The sequence below is a fragment of the Ictalurus furcatus genome, chromosome 17, assembly GCF_023375685.1.
Source record: "Ictalurus furcatus strain D&B chromosome 17, Billie_1.0, whole genome shotgun sequence".
NCBI lineage: Eukaryota > Metazoa > Chordata > Actinopteri > Siluriformes > Ictaluridae > Ictalurus > Ictalurus furcatus.
In genome coordinates, this window is record NC_071271.1 from 5,069,820 (window position 1) to 5,087,872 (window position 18,053).

Consider the following 18,053-nt stretch of genomic DNA (forward strand, 5'->3'; position numbering starts at 1 on the left):
AGAAAAGTTTCCCCTCAGCCAAAAGAATGAAAACTCTTGGTCAACCCATTTTCAGCTAAAACAAGTCGAATGTACCTGGTTTATCATACAATGAGCTTTTTTTGTTTTGTTTTGTTTGTTAACTGATTATATGCTACTTTACATCACAAATAGTCGTTTTTACTGCAGGTTGTTGTTGTTGTTGTGGCGTCATTGTTCATTCATATCCTGGTGCCTTTACTTATTCACTGAAGCATATTATTCAGTAACTACAGCCAAATTAATAGACCCCTTGGGGTTTGTAAACAATAAGAGATCCCCACCCAACCTTTTTGCAATAAGGTCTGATTAGCCTTGCAACTTGACACTACTTGGTTTAATCTGACTGGAAAATCTATCAAGAATTTTAATCTATCAAAGACTCGCATGTTATCCGTTCATTATTCGGGATCACCACTCGGAGAGGGAGAGAAATGGAAATGGGATGGTTGCACCAGTGCTACGACATATTTCTGTTTTGAAATTGCGCGAATCTCATGTCTCTGGTAGCACTTACAATAAAGGCTAATGTGTTGGGCTAATGTTAGCCTGGGTGTGTGTTTTTTTTAATAGGTATTTTCTTACCTTAATCGTTGTTTGTTTAAGACATACAGTCACACGCCATTCTCCAGCTAACTAAAACGAGCTTTGCAAGTGTTCTTACATGTATAATGAACATCGCTGACACGTAGCCCATTTTACTGAAACACATTATCAGCACTCGGACCCTTCTCTCATCTGAAATCACATGTATTTGTTTAACTTCACACACTTGTAGTGTTTATATTTTTCTTCCTGTTACAGTAATGAATATGTATGTTTTGAGATTGTTGTCCAGTTAACGGATAAGTTCTTTGTTTGATTCCTTTTGAGTATTCGACATTACGAAAATAGACAACGCCCATTTCTGAGTATATATTTTACCCTGAAGAGAGAAGTCCCTTCACAGTAGACTAAGCCTTTTCCTGTCCACTCTCTATAATGCAGCATCTTTCAATAAACATGTATCTGCTTGAGTATAGATTTGAAGCTGGCTGTTTTATTTACACACCACCACTCAAACACACCTTCAGATGCTGGACTTCTAGAAGATCTTTGAAGCTTAGTGCCCTGTCAGTGACTAAATGATGCTAAGCGCTGGACATCTCAGACATTTCCAGTCGTTTTTGTTGTTTTAGCAAAGCTTCAGGGATACCTCTACATGGAACCCCAGTCCTATGGAACCAGTGACGTGCAGAGGTTGATGTTTTCCTCCTCATGAAGAACTTGATAATTAACTGATCAGGTTTATTTGATACTTTGAAAACTTCGCAAACTCTTGTGAGGGAAATGATTTAATTTCTTACTTTGTAATAGCTCTGTTCAAGTTCATCAGTGAGTAATGCCGCTTGTGGTCATGTCATGGAGATTAGCACAGAACGCTCTTTCCTCGTACATTGACACAAACATGTTATTGAGTTCAGGAATGTCTGTACATCTGCTAAGACCTTGAAACCATCAAACTGGCTCAAACGTCCTAGTGTATTTTAATCAATGTTAAATTGTGGCCTTATCACCGCAATGTCAAAAACTGACCAAGCTCGAATGGCTGAGATGATTAACTTAGTATTCCCGTGATCACTACAGATCTCTCATGCGTGCCTCACCTGACCTTTCCTCTTTACTGTTTCTCTAACTGACTCATGTCAGCAAGCAGGGCTGGACCGTTGTCGCCTTTTAGCCCTTAAAGTCCCCATGAAAGCAAAATTGAAGTTTTGTGGCTTTTAGTGTGAATATCTTCGCTTTAAAGTTATCTATAATCTAGCGCGCTCCAAAACAATGACGAGATTCGCATGTAGAAGATATACGCGTTCGTAATTTTCAGTCTCTCACCACCACCGATACGGATCAACAGTTTTGATGACATCATTCTGCACTTCAGCTTCTCATCTCATCAGATTTTCTAGCCAATCAAATGCTCTCTAGAATCTGAAGGGTCCCGCCCCCAACAGTCCCACTACATTACAGCTGTGAGGTAAGTGAAACGCTATTGGTTATTTAAAAACGGTGGAAGGACCACTCGACATGTCCCACCCTGACTTCCTGTTTGAGTGGAAATGACGTCAAAATGTCGACTAGCTCTGCGTGTTTCAAAGCGCTTCACAGGGACGTTAATGCTATGAAATAATGAGGGGGGTTTTTTTCACTTGGACCAAAAAAGTATTAAATCCTTTTAAAATCATAATCCAACATGATCAATCAAAAAGTCCAGACTTCTCCCGTATTTTCTAAATGATGGAATTATATTCAGTGTTTAAAATGGCTGCCATTAGATCCCTGTTGCTAACTATTATATAATATAAGTAGAAGCTTGCATCATAAACTCTAGTCATAATGTATATATTGTGTATATCCTGTTAGTGATATATATATGTTAAATCTCACACAAAAATAAAATAAAATCGAACACCCTGCAAAATTCTTAATTTTTGGTTGTTTAGGGTTTTTTCCGAAGCATGCGGGGACCGATGTCTAAGATCCATATCTCCTTCACCGCTTAGTTGAAATCTTACTTCTAAAGTGTGTTGCTTGAGTCATTAAAAGCAAGTGTAACTTGTTTCAGCTACTTCGTGAAAACATTTTATGAGTAAAGAGGATTTGCAAGCCTCCACAGATTAAACCAAAACTGGGCATTATTTCTTAACATCACAATAAAAGTACATGACGTCTATTTGACAAGAATTTATGCATAGCTTGGATAAACGTACTTTGGAGCTCCTCATGCTTAAAGCGTGACTATGATGTTGTGTTCTACTAATTAACTACGAGCTAAAATAAGCTGTACTTTAGATTATTCTATAATAGTTACACGCGTCACTAAACCGCTGCTCATCCTGATGGCCATATGTTAATTATTATTTTCACTAATATCCTTCTTTAGCCCAGAACAAAGGTCTTACTTTCCCAGCCTCGGACTCCACCGCTGCTTGGGACACATCTGTATTTCGTGAAGCGACGCTAAACTGGGGGTTAAAAAATAATATTACCTTCGAATCGAATAGAACTGGTGGGGGGAAAAATGAATAAATCCGTTGAGGATTCAGGAAATCGTGTCACCATCAACAACCCAGCAGACATCGCTGTAATTATTGGCTACTTTGTGATTGTCATTGGAGTTGGAATTTGGGTTTGTGCTTTTGATTATCTAGTTTTCATATTAAATCATTTTAATCATCTAAATCTAAACCGTCATTAAACAGCACATTTCTTCTTGGTTCTCAGTCAATGTTTAGGACTAATCGCGGCACAGTAGGTGGCTACTTTCTTGCTGGGCGTACGATGGTGTGGTGGCCAGTAAGTGATTTATTTTATTTTCTTTACTTCTAAATATCTGATTCTTCAACTCTATTCGACTCTAGTCCCGAGAACCTGCTTCCCTACAGCGTTTGACTGAAAGTTTCCCACATAATGATAATTTGCACGTGTTGTGCTTGCTAATTTGTTGATCTGTTGGTTCATGTGTTGGGAAAAAAAAAACCCAAAACAACCACCATGGAACACTGGGTCCACATCAGTGGTGTTTAGAAACTTGTACTAGATTATCATTTTAGGTTCTATACAATATATAAAGTCTTAACTATTCTGCTCTAATCTAATATTACAGGTAGGAGCTTCTCTATTTGCGAGCAACATCGGCAGTGGCCATTTTGTTGGCCTCGCAGGAACGGGTGCTGCCAGTGGGATCGCTGTAGGCAGTTTTGAATGGAACGTAAGTTCATGCAGAGATTTACTCCAGTTCTATTATATGTGGGTTTTTTTCTTTCTGTCTTTCTAGCAGCAATTTGAAGTTTGTTTGTTGTTCAAGTTGAATCTTCTGTAGTCTATCCAGAGGTTGTAATGACTGTGCCCCATTCTCGCTCAAGTCCCTTCGCGAACAAGTCTCCAGGTTCCTCAAAAGTAACAGCCAGAACGTACTCTGACGTTTTGTTGTTTATTTGGGCAAAGCCGAAGCCAATGCTCACCTTTGACACAATTTCTGACCCCAAGGTAAACAAGAACAAGTTAATAATGAACCACAAACAGCAAAAACTCCCAATTTCATTTATGAGTTACAGATAAATAAGTCTGCACCTAGAGAGTTGGATTTGATTTGGTAAAATAGGAGGCCAATTTACACACACTGAAAATGTAGAATCATGCATAATCTGTCTCAGGCTAGAACAGAGAAGTGGAGTCATGCATGGGTTTCCTTTTGCTGCATCCAATTTGTCATTACCAAAGGTACCGTTAATAACACGGACTCCTCTATGAAAACGGGTCTTTTGTGTGCTCTGTCAGAGCCTGTAAAGCTCATAAGAAGCTACTTTGACTGCACTTTTACAGTTACAGGCCTGAGTGGCTATTGGTTCTGTTCTACTGTTGTGACTGTCAAACTGGACTGAAATTTCACCAAGTACTGTGTCTGTATATTAAGTGATCTAAAGCCAATACTGATATAAACTCATTTAAAAGTAGAGAAGCACGTGTGCACAGTCATGTTGATTTGACGTCACTCTGTAAACAGGGAAGGAACTGGTAGTTGAGCTGAAGACTAAACTAAGTTGACGAGTTGAAATTTCAACTTGAGGAAGCGTTTTGGGTGGCTTTTACTGGTTGTAGGTGGGAAATTTGCAACTTTGCCTCGACCACAGCATTAATATGACTTGACTGCCATTGAACTCCAAATTATAGCCATTTTTCCATTCTGCAAAGAATCTCAAGTGTCTTTCAATACTGTGAAGTAATCAAAGCTTGTTTTGTTTTTTTGGTCACTTCAGTTGGGAATGACTCGACCAATGACATTTCCCTTTGTATACTTGATCATTTCAAATGAAATTTAAATCAAATAATCGACTATTTATCTTGATATAATATGACCGCTAGGGATGTAAAATGATCACGTTCTTTCGTCGAGGTCACAGAAGACGGGCATTTTAGCCGACTTTGGAGCTCTAGGACCGCACAAAATCTTGATGGTTAATTGCCATAACAACAAATCACAATATGACCCACTGCGCATATCGGCCCTGCTCTGATCATTTGCTCTTCTTTCAGGCTTTATTCATTGTGCTGCTGCTGGGATGGCTGTTTGTACCTGTGTATCTGACAGCTGGAGTAAGTTCCTTTTATACTGAATTAACTGTTAGAGTGTGTTAGTGTCTTAGATCTGTGTAACTGAACAATGTAGACACGTGCTTGGAGAAAGTTATTTTGGATATTGTTTTCAAAAGGTGATCACTATGCCACAATACCTGAAGAAGAGATTTGGTGGGACTAGGATCAGTTTGTACCTCTCGGTCATCTCACTTTTCCTCTACATCTTCACCAAGATCTCTGTAAGTACAAATGCAAATCAAAATGCTTCACATTGTTAGAAAATATGTATAGTCAGTACATGATCTTCAATTGTGCAAAAGATTCATTTAAATTCCGAGTTCACTTTTTTTGAATTGTGCTTCTTTCATCGACATACTAGGAATATAAAGAAAAGAGAGCGATGCGACAGTGCTTTAGTTCTTTAGTCTGTCCAACTCGCTCAGCTCCTCGTCTGAACACTCTGCTCAAACAGATCAGCTTCCGAAGCTTTGACTTTCAAGCTAATACCAGAGTCAACTGCATCGCGTTCGTCGTCTCATAGATCGTTAACTAGCCGAGCCGAGTCTCTGTTGTAACTCGGCCTAAGTGTGTCGTATAGCTGCACTGCATCCTGGAACTTTGAGTCCGACATTTGCACCAATGTCTCCACTACTTCTATGTTGGATTTCTCAGTTAATAGGACATTAAACATCGTGAGTGAAAATAAGCTCTTGCTTTTGTGTTTTTAAGAGACACAGTGAAACCTGTTTGTTCTTCCGTACCTTTGAGATGGTTTAAACGTTTTCTCCTACTGAACGCCAGTGTAACTGTACTAGTAGTAACAGTGTCCCATTGTGATGTCAGTGCGACACACAACCAGGAATAACGGAACTACACCATCAACCAACAAATTAGCACCGGCATGACTAAACACCTCACAAATATTTCAGTTTAAACATATTTAATGTATTTCAGGGTGATGTTTTCCTTTAAAGATTCAGGGGATTCTAAATAAAACCCGTTTAGGAGGGTAAGAATCCCCTAATCAACCACGGAAGACCGTTTTTTCTAAGAGGGTAATCACTCAGTCTTTGGATAAGTGGTGAATGCTTTTGGGATCAGAATACAAGCCCAGGTATCTTGATGTACATTTCACAACCACCAGGATGACTTTAAAAGCCTACACACTTTCATCAGTGTTAAAACATCTGAATAGGAGATTAGTGATTTGTATTACAGTATTACAGATCCACAAGAATCAGTAAAGGAAATGTTTGACTGAAATTGCTTTTGTTTAAAAATAAACGTACATACTACTTCCTCCAGTCCTGCCTTTAGCTCCATTGTATTCTACTTATTTTGTGAACCACTTTGGTCTTTCTTTAGGTGGACATGTTCTCTGGAGCAGTGTTCATACAGCAAGCCCTCGGGTGGAATATCTACATCGCAGTCATTGCTTTGCTTTCCATAACAGCGCTCTATACTGTGACAGGTGAAACTCGTGAATCATTCATGCTTGCACAGGTGGTGAAAACATCACATAGATCTGAAGAGATTTGAAGTTCCAAAAGTGTGGACAAACGACCATGTAATTTCATATTTATTGATGTAGTTCAACAATTGCCATTAGATATCCATTATAAGAGGGTTCTGAATAAAGTATTTTCCATTCTTTATTAGGAACTCCTGTACACCTGCTCATATATGAAATTATCCAGTCAGCCAATCATGTGGCAGCAGCACAATGCAACAGATACAGGTCAAGAGCTTCAGTTAATGTTCACATCAAACATCTGAAAATCCTCAGGACATCAGCAGTTTCTGAAATACTCAAACCAGCCCCATCTGGTACCAACAACCATGCCACGGTTGAAGTCACAGAGATCAGACTTTTTCCTCATTCTGATGTTTCATGTGAACATTGACTCAAGCTTTTGACCTGTATCTGCATATTGTGTATTGTGCTGCATCTAGCAAAAATGCCTCTTATTATCCTGAGCGTTACCTACAGGCTGTAGTAGCACTTAGATATATTTAACACAATGTGTTATACTATATACACTAACGGTGTGGTAAATTTGTTTAGAAGGTTTTTGTGTATTATTGGCATTTATGATTATAATTCTAAAAACATATCTGCTCTCTAGGTGGTTTGGCAGCTCTGATGTATACCGACACAGTCCAAACCTTTGTGATCATTGCTGGAGCCTTTGTCCTCATGGGATTCTGTAAGTTCGGGGTCATTCTCTGGGTATTCATGGAAATATATATAATATATATTACATGCAAACTCCAATATCACACCACCAAAAAAGGTTATGTGATCTTAAACATCAAGTCCTCAAACTTTTGGTTTCTTCACTGTTCTCTTTTCAACAGCCTTTTATGAGGTTGGAGGCTACAGTGCTTTACTAGATAAATATAGTTCAGCTTTACCATCGATAAGCTTGTACCCAGACCTACAGCGTCTTAACATCTCCCCACACTGTTACACGCCGCGTGAGGATGCCTTCCACCTGCTGAGGGATCCTGTGAATGGAGACCTGCCATGGCCTGGTGTGTTATTTGGCATCGCTATTGTAGGAGGATGGTACTGGTGCACTGACCAGGTGAGCCGTGCCAACATTACAGCAATTTCATGAATAAAATACGAATAAAGTATATATTAAACATTTAAGCACGGACAAATCAGACCCGACCGGACCAGTATAAGCACAACATTTTTAGATTAGTGGTCTGGGCCTTGACTGGGCCATAGTTTCTTGGTTTGAAGCACTCCAGTGAAGCTTTGGCAGTTTCCTGAGGGTTGTTATCCTGCTGAAACGTGAACCTCTACTCCAGCTTAAAGTCTCTTGTAGGACTGGGAAAGGGTTTCTTCTCAGATTGCACTGTCTTTGGTTTCATCCATATTGCCCTCAACCCTGAGCAGCTTCCCAGTTCTTTCTGATTTAAAGCAATCACCACAGCACGATGCTTCCACCACCATGCTTCACTGTAGGGATGGTGTTCTCAGGGTGATGAGAAGTGTTGGGTTTCTGCCAAATGTACCACTTTATGCCAAGGACAAAACATTTTGATTTCATGAGATCAGAGAACCTTTCTCCACATATGTTAACTCTTCTTAACATACAGGATGACATATACTCTTCCTTTGTGGCGTAGGTCATTGTTCAGCGCTGTTTAGCTGCCCGCAGTCTGACTCATGTGAAAGCTGGATGCATCTTGTGCGGCTACTTGAAACTGCTGCCTATGTTCCTCATGGTGTTCCCAGGCATGATCAGCAGAGTCCTTTACCCTGGTAAATTATACAGTAATTCGACTAAACCCTTCATTATGTGGGCACTTTTGTATAATCGTAAACATTTTAAATGCAGGGTAACGCAGTACGTGGCTCTTCTCTGAAAACGTGTTTTATTAGATGAGGTCGGGTGTGTGGTGCCAGACGAATGTAAGAGAGTGTGTGGGACAGAAGTTGGCTGCTCTAACATCGCTTACCCCAAACTGGTGGTCTCCATCATGCCCAGTGGTGAGAAATATGGATTTTTATTTCTATTGCTCATTCAACACTGCCATGACAACGGTATCACTGTTCTGTCTGTGGTACTGCCTTGCAGATGGTGCAGTTGCACCCATGTTGCATCATATTCATGTAAAAAAAAATGATGTTTTTTTTTTTTTTTTAAATGCAGAAACAAGGCATGAGCATTATAATTTGTAGACCAGTGGCTTTCAAAGGATGGTCTGTGATTGTTTTGGTGGAAATCACAGATTATCGGAGTTATTATCTTTATTAATGGGTTTTTATAGTTATTGGTAAATTTACCTGGTCACTTAATCCAACACTCAAACACAAGTAGGACTTGTAAATTTCAAGAATAAAAAGTTCTATGGTTCAAATTCACAGACAGAATATTATTGTACACATTTAACTAATAAGTCTAATAAGAACAACAACAAACACCTATTGTGCGCTCTTGGTGGGAAGGATGCCATATTCTCTCTCCCAGGTCAATCATATTGACACTGGACAATCATGGGCATCTAGGAGCTCATGTATGTGGAAGAGGGCAGACAGCCTGGTTGACTGGTCTGACTGAATGGGTTTAATGCTTAATAACTCGAAAACAAGTATGACTAGAAATAATGTCAGCTTGGACCACCACCAAGTCCTTCTTCTTCATTTGTATGCCTCAAATATACCTTAAAATGTACTACAAATAGGAAGGAACAAAATCTATATCAGACATTTGTCCTTGCTGTGACCTTGAACATGTTTGGATCAACTCGAAAATCTAATCAGGACAGACGCACAGACAACCCGAAAAACATAATGCCTAATGGCGGAAGCATAACCGATTTTGACAATAGAGCGGCGCAGGGATGACGTCATTTTGTACGCCAAAACCCAGAAACGAGTTAGCATTTTAGCCCTTCTGGTTTCATCGTCCCGAAGTCAATGGGATTTTTGAATGGGATTTTGGTTAAAGGCCTGAAATAATGTCTGTGGTGCACACGAGCGCAAAATATTTTCACGCTTTATTCTATGACATAAAATACACCAGTAATACCCCACTCGTGATTTTTTTAAAGCTTTTACGTGTATTGAAAAAGAAGTTTGCTAACAAGTTGCTAAATTGGACTAACAACTTCGTCGAGGGAACCAGTGTGGTACTAACTTCCGAGATCCGGTACAAAATAAAATCATCCCTACACCACTCTATTGCTGCTCTAGACGTTTTTCGGTGTCATTACGTTCAGTGCTGTTTATGATCATGGCTTATGTATTTTCATACCACATCATGCTATATCTCTCCACAGGTCTGAGAGGATTAATGCTGGCCGTCATGCTTGCAGCCCTCATGAGCTCTTTAGCCTCCATCTTCAACAGCAGCAGCACCTTGTTCACCATGGACATATGGACACGCATCAGGCCTCAAGCCCGAGACAGAGAGCTCATGATAGTCGGAAGGTTTGGACCACACTACCTCATTAGTATTTATTTCACATTGATCTACAAGCCATGTTAAATATATACGTAAATAAATTTGTAGCATACGTAGCTGCCATATTTTAAGGCCGCAGTCAAACACGTTATAACACACACTTGTTGACATTCCTTGTCATTTCACTTCTGGGGTTATCCTTGATGACTTGGTGAGGGGGTTGAAGTTCAACTCTAATGCTTAATGCACGAATGTGTACAATACCTGCAGGAATTGGTTTCAGATGTTGTTTTTGTTTCTCTAACAGGATATGGGTGCTCTGCATTGTTGCAATCAGCATTTGTTGGATCCCTGTGGTCCAGGCTGCCCAGAGTGGTCAGTTATTTGACTATATCCAGTCAGTAACTAGTTACCTGGCCCCGCCTATAGCAGCCGTCTTCTTTCTGGCTATTTTTGTGAAGCGAGTTAATGAGTCGGTAATTGTCATTCATATTTTCATATCATGATCATATTCTATGGCTTTTGCAGTCACAATCCAATTGAACGCGACTGGGAGACGCGTTAGACGCTGGTCTCCACCACCATCAAAACTTATTTTTTGGGGAGAACAAAGTTAATGGCTTCAGTACAGTTCCAGACACTTGAAGCTGTTGTGTTCTAATGGCTATGAAACTACAATGGCTCGTAATGGCCCACATAAATAAGACGCTTTATGTCGGGTTTTCTTTCATTTGTCACTTGTCTTTATCTGCTCCGAGAACTCATTGCATTTCCATTGCGTCTTTTTCCTTGAAATCCACATAAAATAGCTTCTTCGTTGTGATTTGATTCCATATGTTGACATATTTCCTTCTGAAACAGTAAAGTTTCAGTGAGTGCCGTCAGGTTTAATACTTGACTAACTTGCACAACAGCCAATAGTGTTTGAGATACTGTATGTCACACCACTAAATCTAAACAAACCTGACCGGTACTTAGCGAGCCAGCTAAATATGGAGAAGAGGTTAATGAGACCCTGTTACTTTATGGAGTAACGGTGTAAAAAGACAGAATCGTGTTCTCTGTCAGTTCTAAGGATTTTGTTTAAATGTATAAACAAGGGCACGATCATAATGATCTTGATATAATTTATTCCCGCTGTTAGGGGGCTTTTTGGGGCCTGACGGGTGGCCTGGTCATGGGTTTGTGCCGCATCGGTCCTGAATTCTACTTTGGATCAGGTAGCTGTCTCATTCCTTCCAAGTGCCCTTCACTTATTTGTGGGGTTCATTACCTGTACTTTGCGGTGCTGCTCTTCTTCTGTACTGGCATTCTAGTGCTCCTCGTGAGCTACTGCACGTCACCTATAGACGACAAACACGTAAGTGGATCCGCAGCACTGGATTTTCTTTAATGACTATTCATATGTTCTTCTCAAATCACTAGTCATTTATACTCACGTTCAATTCACACAATTCTCTCCGCCAAGCTTCATCGGCTTGTCTTTAGCTTGCGATACTCGAAGGAAGAGAGGGTAGATCTGGACTGGGAGGAAGAGGAACGAGGAAGGAATGCTCGCAGAGAAGCGGAGGAAAAAAATAAAGCCGTGTGTGACGAGGACAAAAGTAAGACCTCCAAATAAACGTCACATTATTCAACGAAACATAAAATGCAACAGGGCCTGCTGTTTCTTTTCAGCATGTCCCAGTCTTTTATTCCTCTTATACCACAGCAATTTGACCATTTTATTTTTTAATTTATACTTACATTTAATGTAGCGGAAAACAAGTTAGTTCCTTAAAACGGTCAACAAAATACTAATTAATTAATCTTGTTTCTCTCTGTAGCTGGAAACGGGCATAAATCTGGACTTTCCCGTTTAATCGCCTGGTTCTGTGGCTTAAGTGGATCTCAGGCTCCTGAACTGACCGAAGAAGAAGTCATAGAAGCATCCAAAGAACTGCCAGATATAAGTGAAGACCCAGTCTGGAAGCACTTTGTCAATGCTAATGCACTGATCATGATGGCAGTGGCTGTCTATTGTTGGGGTTTCTATGCATGAGAGGAACTTGTTATGCATCACTTTATACCTTACCTATCTAACGTCGTCACAGCTTGTACATTGTATGGCTGTATGTATTCAGTATCTTAAAGTATCCTGGTCATCTATTGAGCATGAACACTGCACGCAGGCTTTGCTCTGATTGTTGGTCAGTATGAATTAATTTGGTATCAAAGCCGAGGGCAGACTAAAGTTCTGTCCTTTTATTATTTATTACAATGTTAAACCCCACCCCCCCACAATGTCATTTCACACTGCATTAGAGCCAAGCGTATAGTATCTTTCACCTTCTTGTAATTAATAAAAGAAACTTTCACAAGTGGCATTGAAGCGTGAAACATTTGCATTTGTTAAAATAATGATAATAAATAAAAGAGGTAATTTAATAATGCAGACACCAGTTTTAAATAACTTTTATTTACTTATAGAGGCAAAAATTCCCTATAGCATCAGCTGCGTGCGAAACCTACAACGGTCTCCCGAACCAAAGAGCATCAGCATCGACTTTTGATTCTGTTTGAAAGATTGTAGATGGAGTGAGCAGACGGAACGGGTTTAAGGCTGAAACCTGATGTGGTGGTTTTTTGTTTAAAAAAAAAAAATTTAAAAAAATAATTCACAAACAGAAAGCAAAGACAGGTTATTAGTGACCTGACTGCTGCAGGGGCATGGCAGAGGAACAGGGCTGAACAAGAAATACATTTGTTTTGATATTGATCGTATTTTTGCAAACATTGAAACCCAAAAAAAGAAAAAAAAATGAAGGAAAAGAATTCATTCTCTCTCTCTCTCTCTCTCTCTCTCTCTCTCTCTCTCTCTCTCACACACACACACACACACACACACACACACACAGAAGTTAAACAAACAAGAGGGAAAAACAACAACAACAAAAACCTAAGCAGGAGAACTGTTAATTACAAAGTGACATCAGGTATTTGTAAAGTGACATCATTTTTGCTCTTTTTTTGCCCCAGGGTCAGTAAAGAAAACGACATCCAACCTCAACACAGTTAATGACTTTAGCAAGACAAATCAACGCCTAGACTGCAGGTTTGGGAAGGCTGGGATCGGCTTCGGTGCTGGTTTAGGAAAACACCGCCAAGCCGGAAAGGATTTCTAACCGATTTACAAAGATCGAGTCCCATGCAGCAGACATTAACCTCATTTAATCAGCGCCGGTATTCACACGTGAGCGTCAGATTTAAGTATGCTGCACCGCTAAGAACTGATACTGACACGATAGCAAGGTTAACAAAGCTGAGTTGGGGAGGGAGGCAGGCTCAACCATAAATATTACACCGTCATGAGGTTTAGGCAAAGTGAGAGTAAGAAAGGAAACCCAGAACCGCCCTGCTCCCGTCTTTACCTCCCATCTTCTCTTTTGGCACGGGCCTGAACCATGTCGCATGGCTGTACCCAGTTGTTGTCGTGCAGTCCAACTCGACATCCCGGTGTGTCCTTGTCCGTGCGCCGGCAACACATCCAGTACGAGCGTCCATAAGGCAGGTCGTGGTGGTAAGGTTTGGGGTGCCAGCGGCAAAGCGAGACGTCCCCCCGCTCGTACTGCCGCTTACACTGCTTGCAGGGGTCGTCGCGATACAGCGGGTCCTGGTTCCAGCGAGAGTCTGTGGCGCGCACGCCGTAGGTCTCGATCAGGGCCTTAAAGTCATGACAGGTGCACTTCAAGGCTGCTAGCGAGTGGGTGGGTAAGTAGCTGAAGATGTTCACCATGATGTGGTCGGGAAGCATAAGCATGTACTGCCGTGGCTCCAGAAGCCGCTGGATCTGGAAACGGATTTCCAGGAAGTCGTGGGAGACATGACGGTAGAGGCGGCAGAGAGATTTATCTGCGCAGTCTTCCACGCCAGCGATCGGGCTGGACGGCCGCTCCACCGCACTCCCCACCGAGCCGCCGGTATTCCCACGATCCAAAGAGCGCATTCCACTGGAGATCCCCGAACTGCTTTCGTCTTCAGCTTTGGATGGGCTTTGGAGAAAGAAAAGCTGGCCGGGTGGAGGTTCTTCTAAAACGTCGGCTCGGTTAGCCCCGCTGGGCATAGCTATGCAAACGGTCTCTTCTTGGACATTCTCAGTGCTGTCCTTACCGTAGAAGACACACTGGTCCACGGCTCCTGTGACTACAACTTCAACGTGGAAACCGGTCACACGCTCACGTGAGACAGCCTTTTTCTCTCCCGAGCAGTGGTCTGGGGAATGGTCCGTAGCGGTGGAAGGAGGCCGCTCCGTGATGTCTTCTCCTGTGGAATCTGATTTCGATGAGCCAGACAGGACGGTACTGGAGTCTCGAGATGAAGGGCTAACCAGTTGGTAAAGATCACACGTAATCTTTTCTTTGGCCCTGGTTGCTGCCTGTCCTGCTCCAGTCCCACAGCTCATAAACATGCACCTGGGGCGACCTTCAGGCTCGGACTGGGACCGTGGATCCAAACTAGAGACCCGAAACGCGATCCTAACTTCCCCTCGACCGTGGCTTTGGCCGTTTGCTCCGGTTTCGCTCCCGGCACAATCCCGGTCTTTACCAGAGTCATGAATCTGAGGTCGCAGTATTGTACTCTCCAGATTTTGCTGCTGAGACTCAAAGCGCGCTACTGCCTGAGCAACACGTCTGGATTCTTGCTGCTGCCGTTGTTGTTGTTCAAAGTCACTTTTGGAGGTTGGAGCAGCAGGAGAAGATTCTGAAAGGAATACAACAGGTGGAGAATCTGAAACAGAACTGTGGAGGACTGTATGCTGCTGGTTCATTTGTCCTTGGGCTGCTATGCCTTGCAAGGCCATGGCCGTGCGCTGCTCAACCAGGGCCACCATCTCTGCTACCGACAGCAGATCGGTTTCGTTCACCCCGACGCCGTCCTCCAGCTCTGACTGTAGCTCCGAGGTCACATTCTGAGCTCTTGTAGTAGGGTCGTACGAAGAGCAGCGGCGACGACGCTTAGCCTTGGTACAGTCTGTTCCCCAGTTTCCCTTCACCTTCATGGCACTGGGTCTGGGAATGCCTGCTCCTGTACACTGGTGAGCCACAAAAAAAGCAATTTTCTCCTTGGTGTTGCCTGGTTTGATGACGTACCACGTATCAAGCAACACCCTGCCGTCTTCCATTTGTGAAGCAGAGGAAGGTGGTGCAGGGGGCGTGGGTGCCAGGAGGTTGGGCGATGGGGCAGGAGGGGTGTTCTCAGTGCCCACATCCTCATTATGCTCCTCAGCATCTCCGCTATCGTCTATGGACGGACAGCCAGCAGTGTCGGCTTTACACAGAGCAGATGTTGTCCCGCCCCCGATCGTCCCATTACTGTAAGGCTTGTTCTGCGAGTAGGTGCCGAAGGGACGCGGGCACCACAGCCGGATGTGGGAAAAGGTGTCGCGGTTCATCATGAACCCCTGGAGAGCATATCTGCTGCTACGCCGGGCGGTTCTTTTGCTCTTCACCCATCATATTCGTTGTTCATGGCCTCATCCATAAAAGGTTTCAATCTAAGGAATAAAGGGAAAAATAACAACAACGTCATGTTTATTCATGACGAGATATTACATCTTAATATCTTAACCTATAGTAATTGTCATAAATATGACGTAAAATTAATGTTCATTTTAGAGCTCAGGGGTTCAGACTGGTCAAAGATTTTGTCTACTGCTATAAGCTCTATCCAGACACAATTAAATTTACATGGGGTCATTTTTCTTTTATTTTTCCAGGTGCTCTACCGTGATTTTATTTCCGTCCCGATCGGCCATGTCGGCGTTTTCCTCCTTCCTCCGAGAAAATTACAGGCTGACTTACCTGGTGTACCTACTGTAACTTCAGTCCAGGTACATACCGTATGCCCCTGATTTTCTATGCAGATGTTACATCACAAGCGTATCAGTGACCCTCCCCCAGATATTAAACACTTCCCGAGTCGTGAAATGAAAAACGGATGCTTCTCATATATACTTCACTACACGTGATTGTTGTTTGGTTGCATTTATTTATTTATTTTTAAAATGCTGGAACTTTGGTTTGCCCCCAAACTGAAATAAGAGCCAGTGTCTTTTCTCTACTCCACTCCGGCACCTCTTCGACCGCCACGTTGTGAACGGAGCCTGACCAGACGACCACCAAACAGCCATGCTCGTAGGAAATACAGCTCTCTATAAACTCGCTCCTCCTCTGGTGGATTTTTTTTATCGCTGAGGAGACATGTAAAAACGTATTACAGACTTACAGACGTCCCGTTGATCAAGTAATCCAATCCGAACAGGGATAAAGAGAAGGGGAGGGGGTGTACAAATTAATTTTATGAACATAATTCAAATGTAATCACAGAAATTCTAATGGTTTCCACTACAAATGCAATTACAAACCATCAGCTCACCTTTAAAACCATTACTAGTCCTTAATGGTAGCGATTAGACATAAGCCGCCAACATAAGGCAAGAAATGACCAGTAGAGACCCATTACAGTTTCCATTAAAATCAATACAAGTCCCATTATAACCATTACAAACTCTGAAGAATTTTTCTAACAAAAATTTTTATTAAATATTTGTTAAAGACCACAGTTGGAGAACCAGGCCCCGTTTCCCCCCTCTGTAACATCAAACAGGACTGAGTAACTCTAAACGTACAAATATTCCACACAAGACACAAACTAATCACGCAGGTGTCACAAAGAACCAGAGTGTGTTATGGTTCTCTCACCACAGCAGTCATCTACAGAGCTACTAACTAGCTAGCTAAGGTTTGGTAAAGAGCTTTTACTGGCTGATTAACATGAATTGTAGATTAGATTAGCTTAGCTTAAGAAATGTCAATAAACTGCAGATAAAACTCAGATTTCACTGCATTGATGAAATAAATCAGCTAGCTTTAGCTACGTGCTTCAGGAGCATTAACTCGTCAGGACGCTGACATTTTAAAAATTTAACCCCCCCACCCCCCGACATTGCTAGCTTGCTAATACAAGACATTTTAGATATTCAGGTAATAAACTCAAATCTCAATCGAAGTAGTGCTAAATGCTAGTTGGATCATTTTTGGCCTAGCCTAGTTAGCGTTGTCCAGACAGCCAGAGAAGTATTTCGCAATACTGCTGTCTAGGTTGTATTTCTAAATGGAAATATTATCTATTCATATCATTTTACTTAAGTGTTTAAGCTCAAATGGCGGTAATAGTGTATAAACCAAACGTTTGGGCCCAAAGCTATACAGCTAGCTAGTCGACATTATATTGCTAGCTAGTTAAATAGCTAAATAATAATAATAATAATAATAATAATAATAATAATAATAATAAAGATGGAGGAATACTTTAGGTTTATAATTTTTTTAAGTCTCATATTTCCAAAAGTATTTTATTATCTCGTTAGGAGTCCCGAGTTTAGCCTGTTAGCATCATGGCTGTCTCGTTACCTTCACACACTAATAGCTTAGAGCTAATGTTACATAAATATGCACTGCGGCGTACCTTCATCCTCTTACCTTTCAAACAGCGTGTTTGGGCTCCGACCAGCAGCTCTCCCACAACAATGAAAGAAATAATATATAAACAATCCACTAACGTCGAATAAAAATGTCTCTAAAAACATGAATTTAAAAAAAGAGAAAGAAAAAACAAGGCCGGAGTGTCACAGGTCGGCTGCTGCTGCTACATCACTATCAACATTAGCCAGTGAGCTGGAGATCCAGAGAAGTCGTCCTGCCTCACTCTCCTGATTTCGCTATGTTCTCTTCAGCTACACAATGTCTTGACTGCGCTTTGACTTATTAGAGTGGTGTCGTTTTAAATTAAAAAAAAATATGTATAAAAACCAGTAATGTCGAATTAAAACAGTTGCAGTTTCGTTGTCTTTGAATAACGATTGAGGAAGGCCATCTTGTTGACAGGCAGCTGCACAGCGCCAGCAACCAATAGGAAACGCGAGCTGATGGCATGCCCATATATGGAAACTCCACACTG

General features: G+C 41.6%; 2 protein-coding genes across 2 annotated transcripts; one reads left to right on the forward strand and one right to left on the reverse strand.

Moving 5' to 3' along the window:
- Positions 1 to 2,501: 2,501 nt before the first annotated feature.
- On the forward strand, positions 2,502 to 12,402 carry slc5a2 (solute carrier family 5 member 2). The gene is made up of 15 exons (XM_053646999.1): positions 2,502 to 3,184; positions 3,280 to 3,351; positions 3,662 to 3,766; positions 5,092 to 5,151; positions 5,268 to 5,372; positions 6,499 to 6,604; positions 7,260 to 7,340; positions 7,492 to 7,721; positions 8,275 to 8,410; positions 8,531 to 8,638; positions 9,931 to 10,081; positions 10,363 to 10,531; positions 11,200 to 11,415; positions 11,524 to 11,659; positions 11,882 to 12,402. The coding sequence occupies exons 1-15, from the start codon at positions 3,077 to 3,079 to the stop codon at positions 12,094 to 12,096; spliced, it is 1,998 nt and encodes a 665-aa protein (XP_053502974.1). The 5' UTR covers positions 2,502 to 3,076; the 3' UTR covers positions 12,097 to 12,402.
- A 91-nt stretch (positions 12,403 to 12,493) lies between these two features.
- fbxo46 (F-box protein 46) lies at positions 12,494 to 17,989 on the reverse strand. The gene is made up of 2 exons (XM_053646989.1): positions 17,576 to 17,989; positions 12,494 to 15,588 (listed from the first exon to the last, which is right to left on the reverse strand). Exon 2 carries the CDS (start codon positions 15,487 to 15,489, stop codon positions 13,462 to 13,464), a length of 2,028 nt encoding a protein of 675 aa, XP_053502964.1. The 5' UTR covers positions 15,490 to 15,588; positions 17,576 to 17,989; the 3' UTR covers positions 12,494 to 13,461.
- Between the last annotated feature and the right edge of the window lie 64 nt (positions 17,990 to 18,053).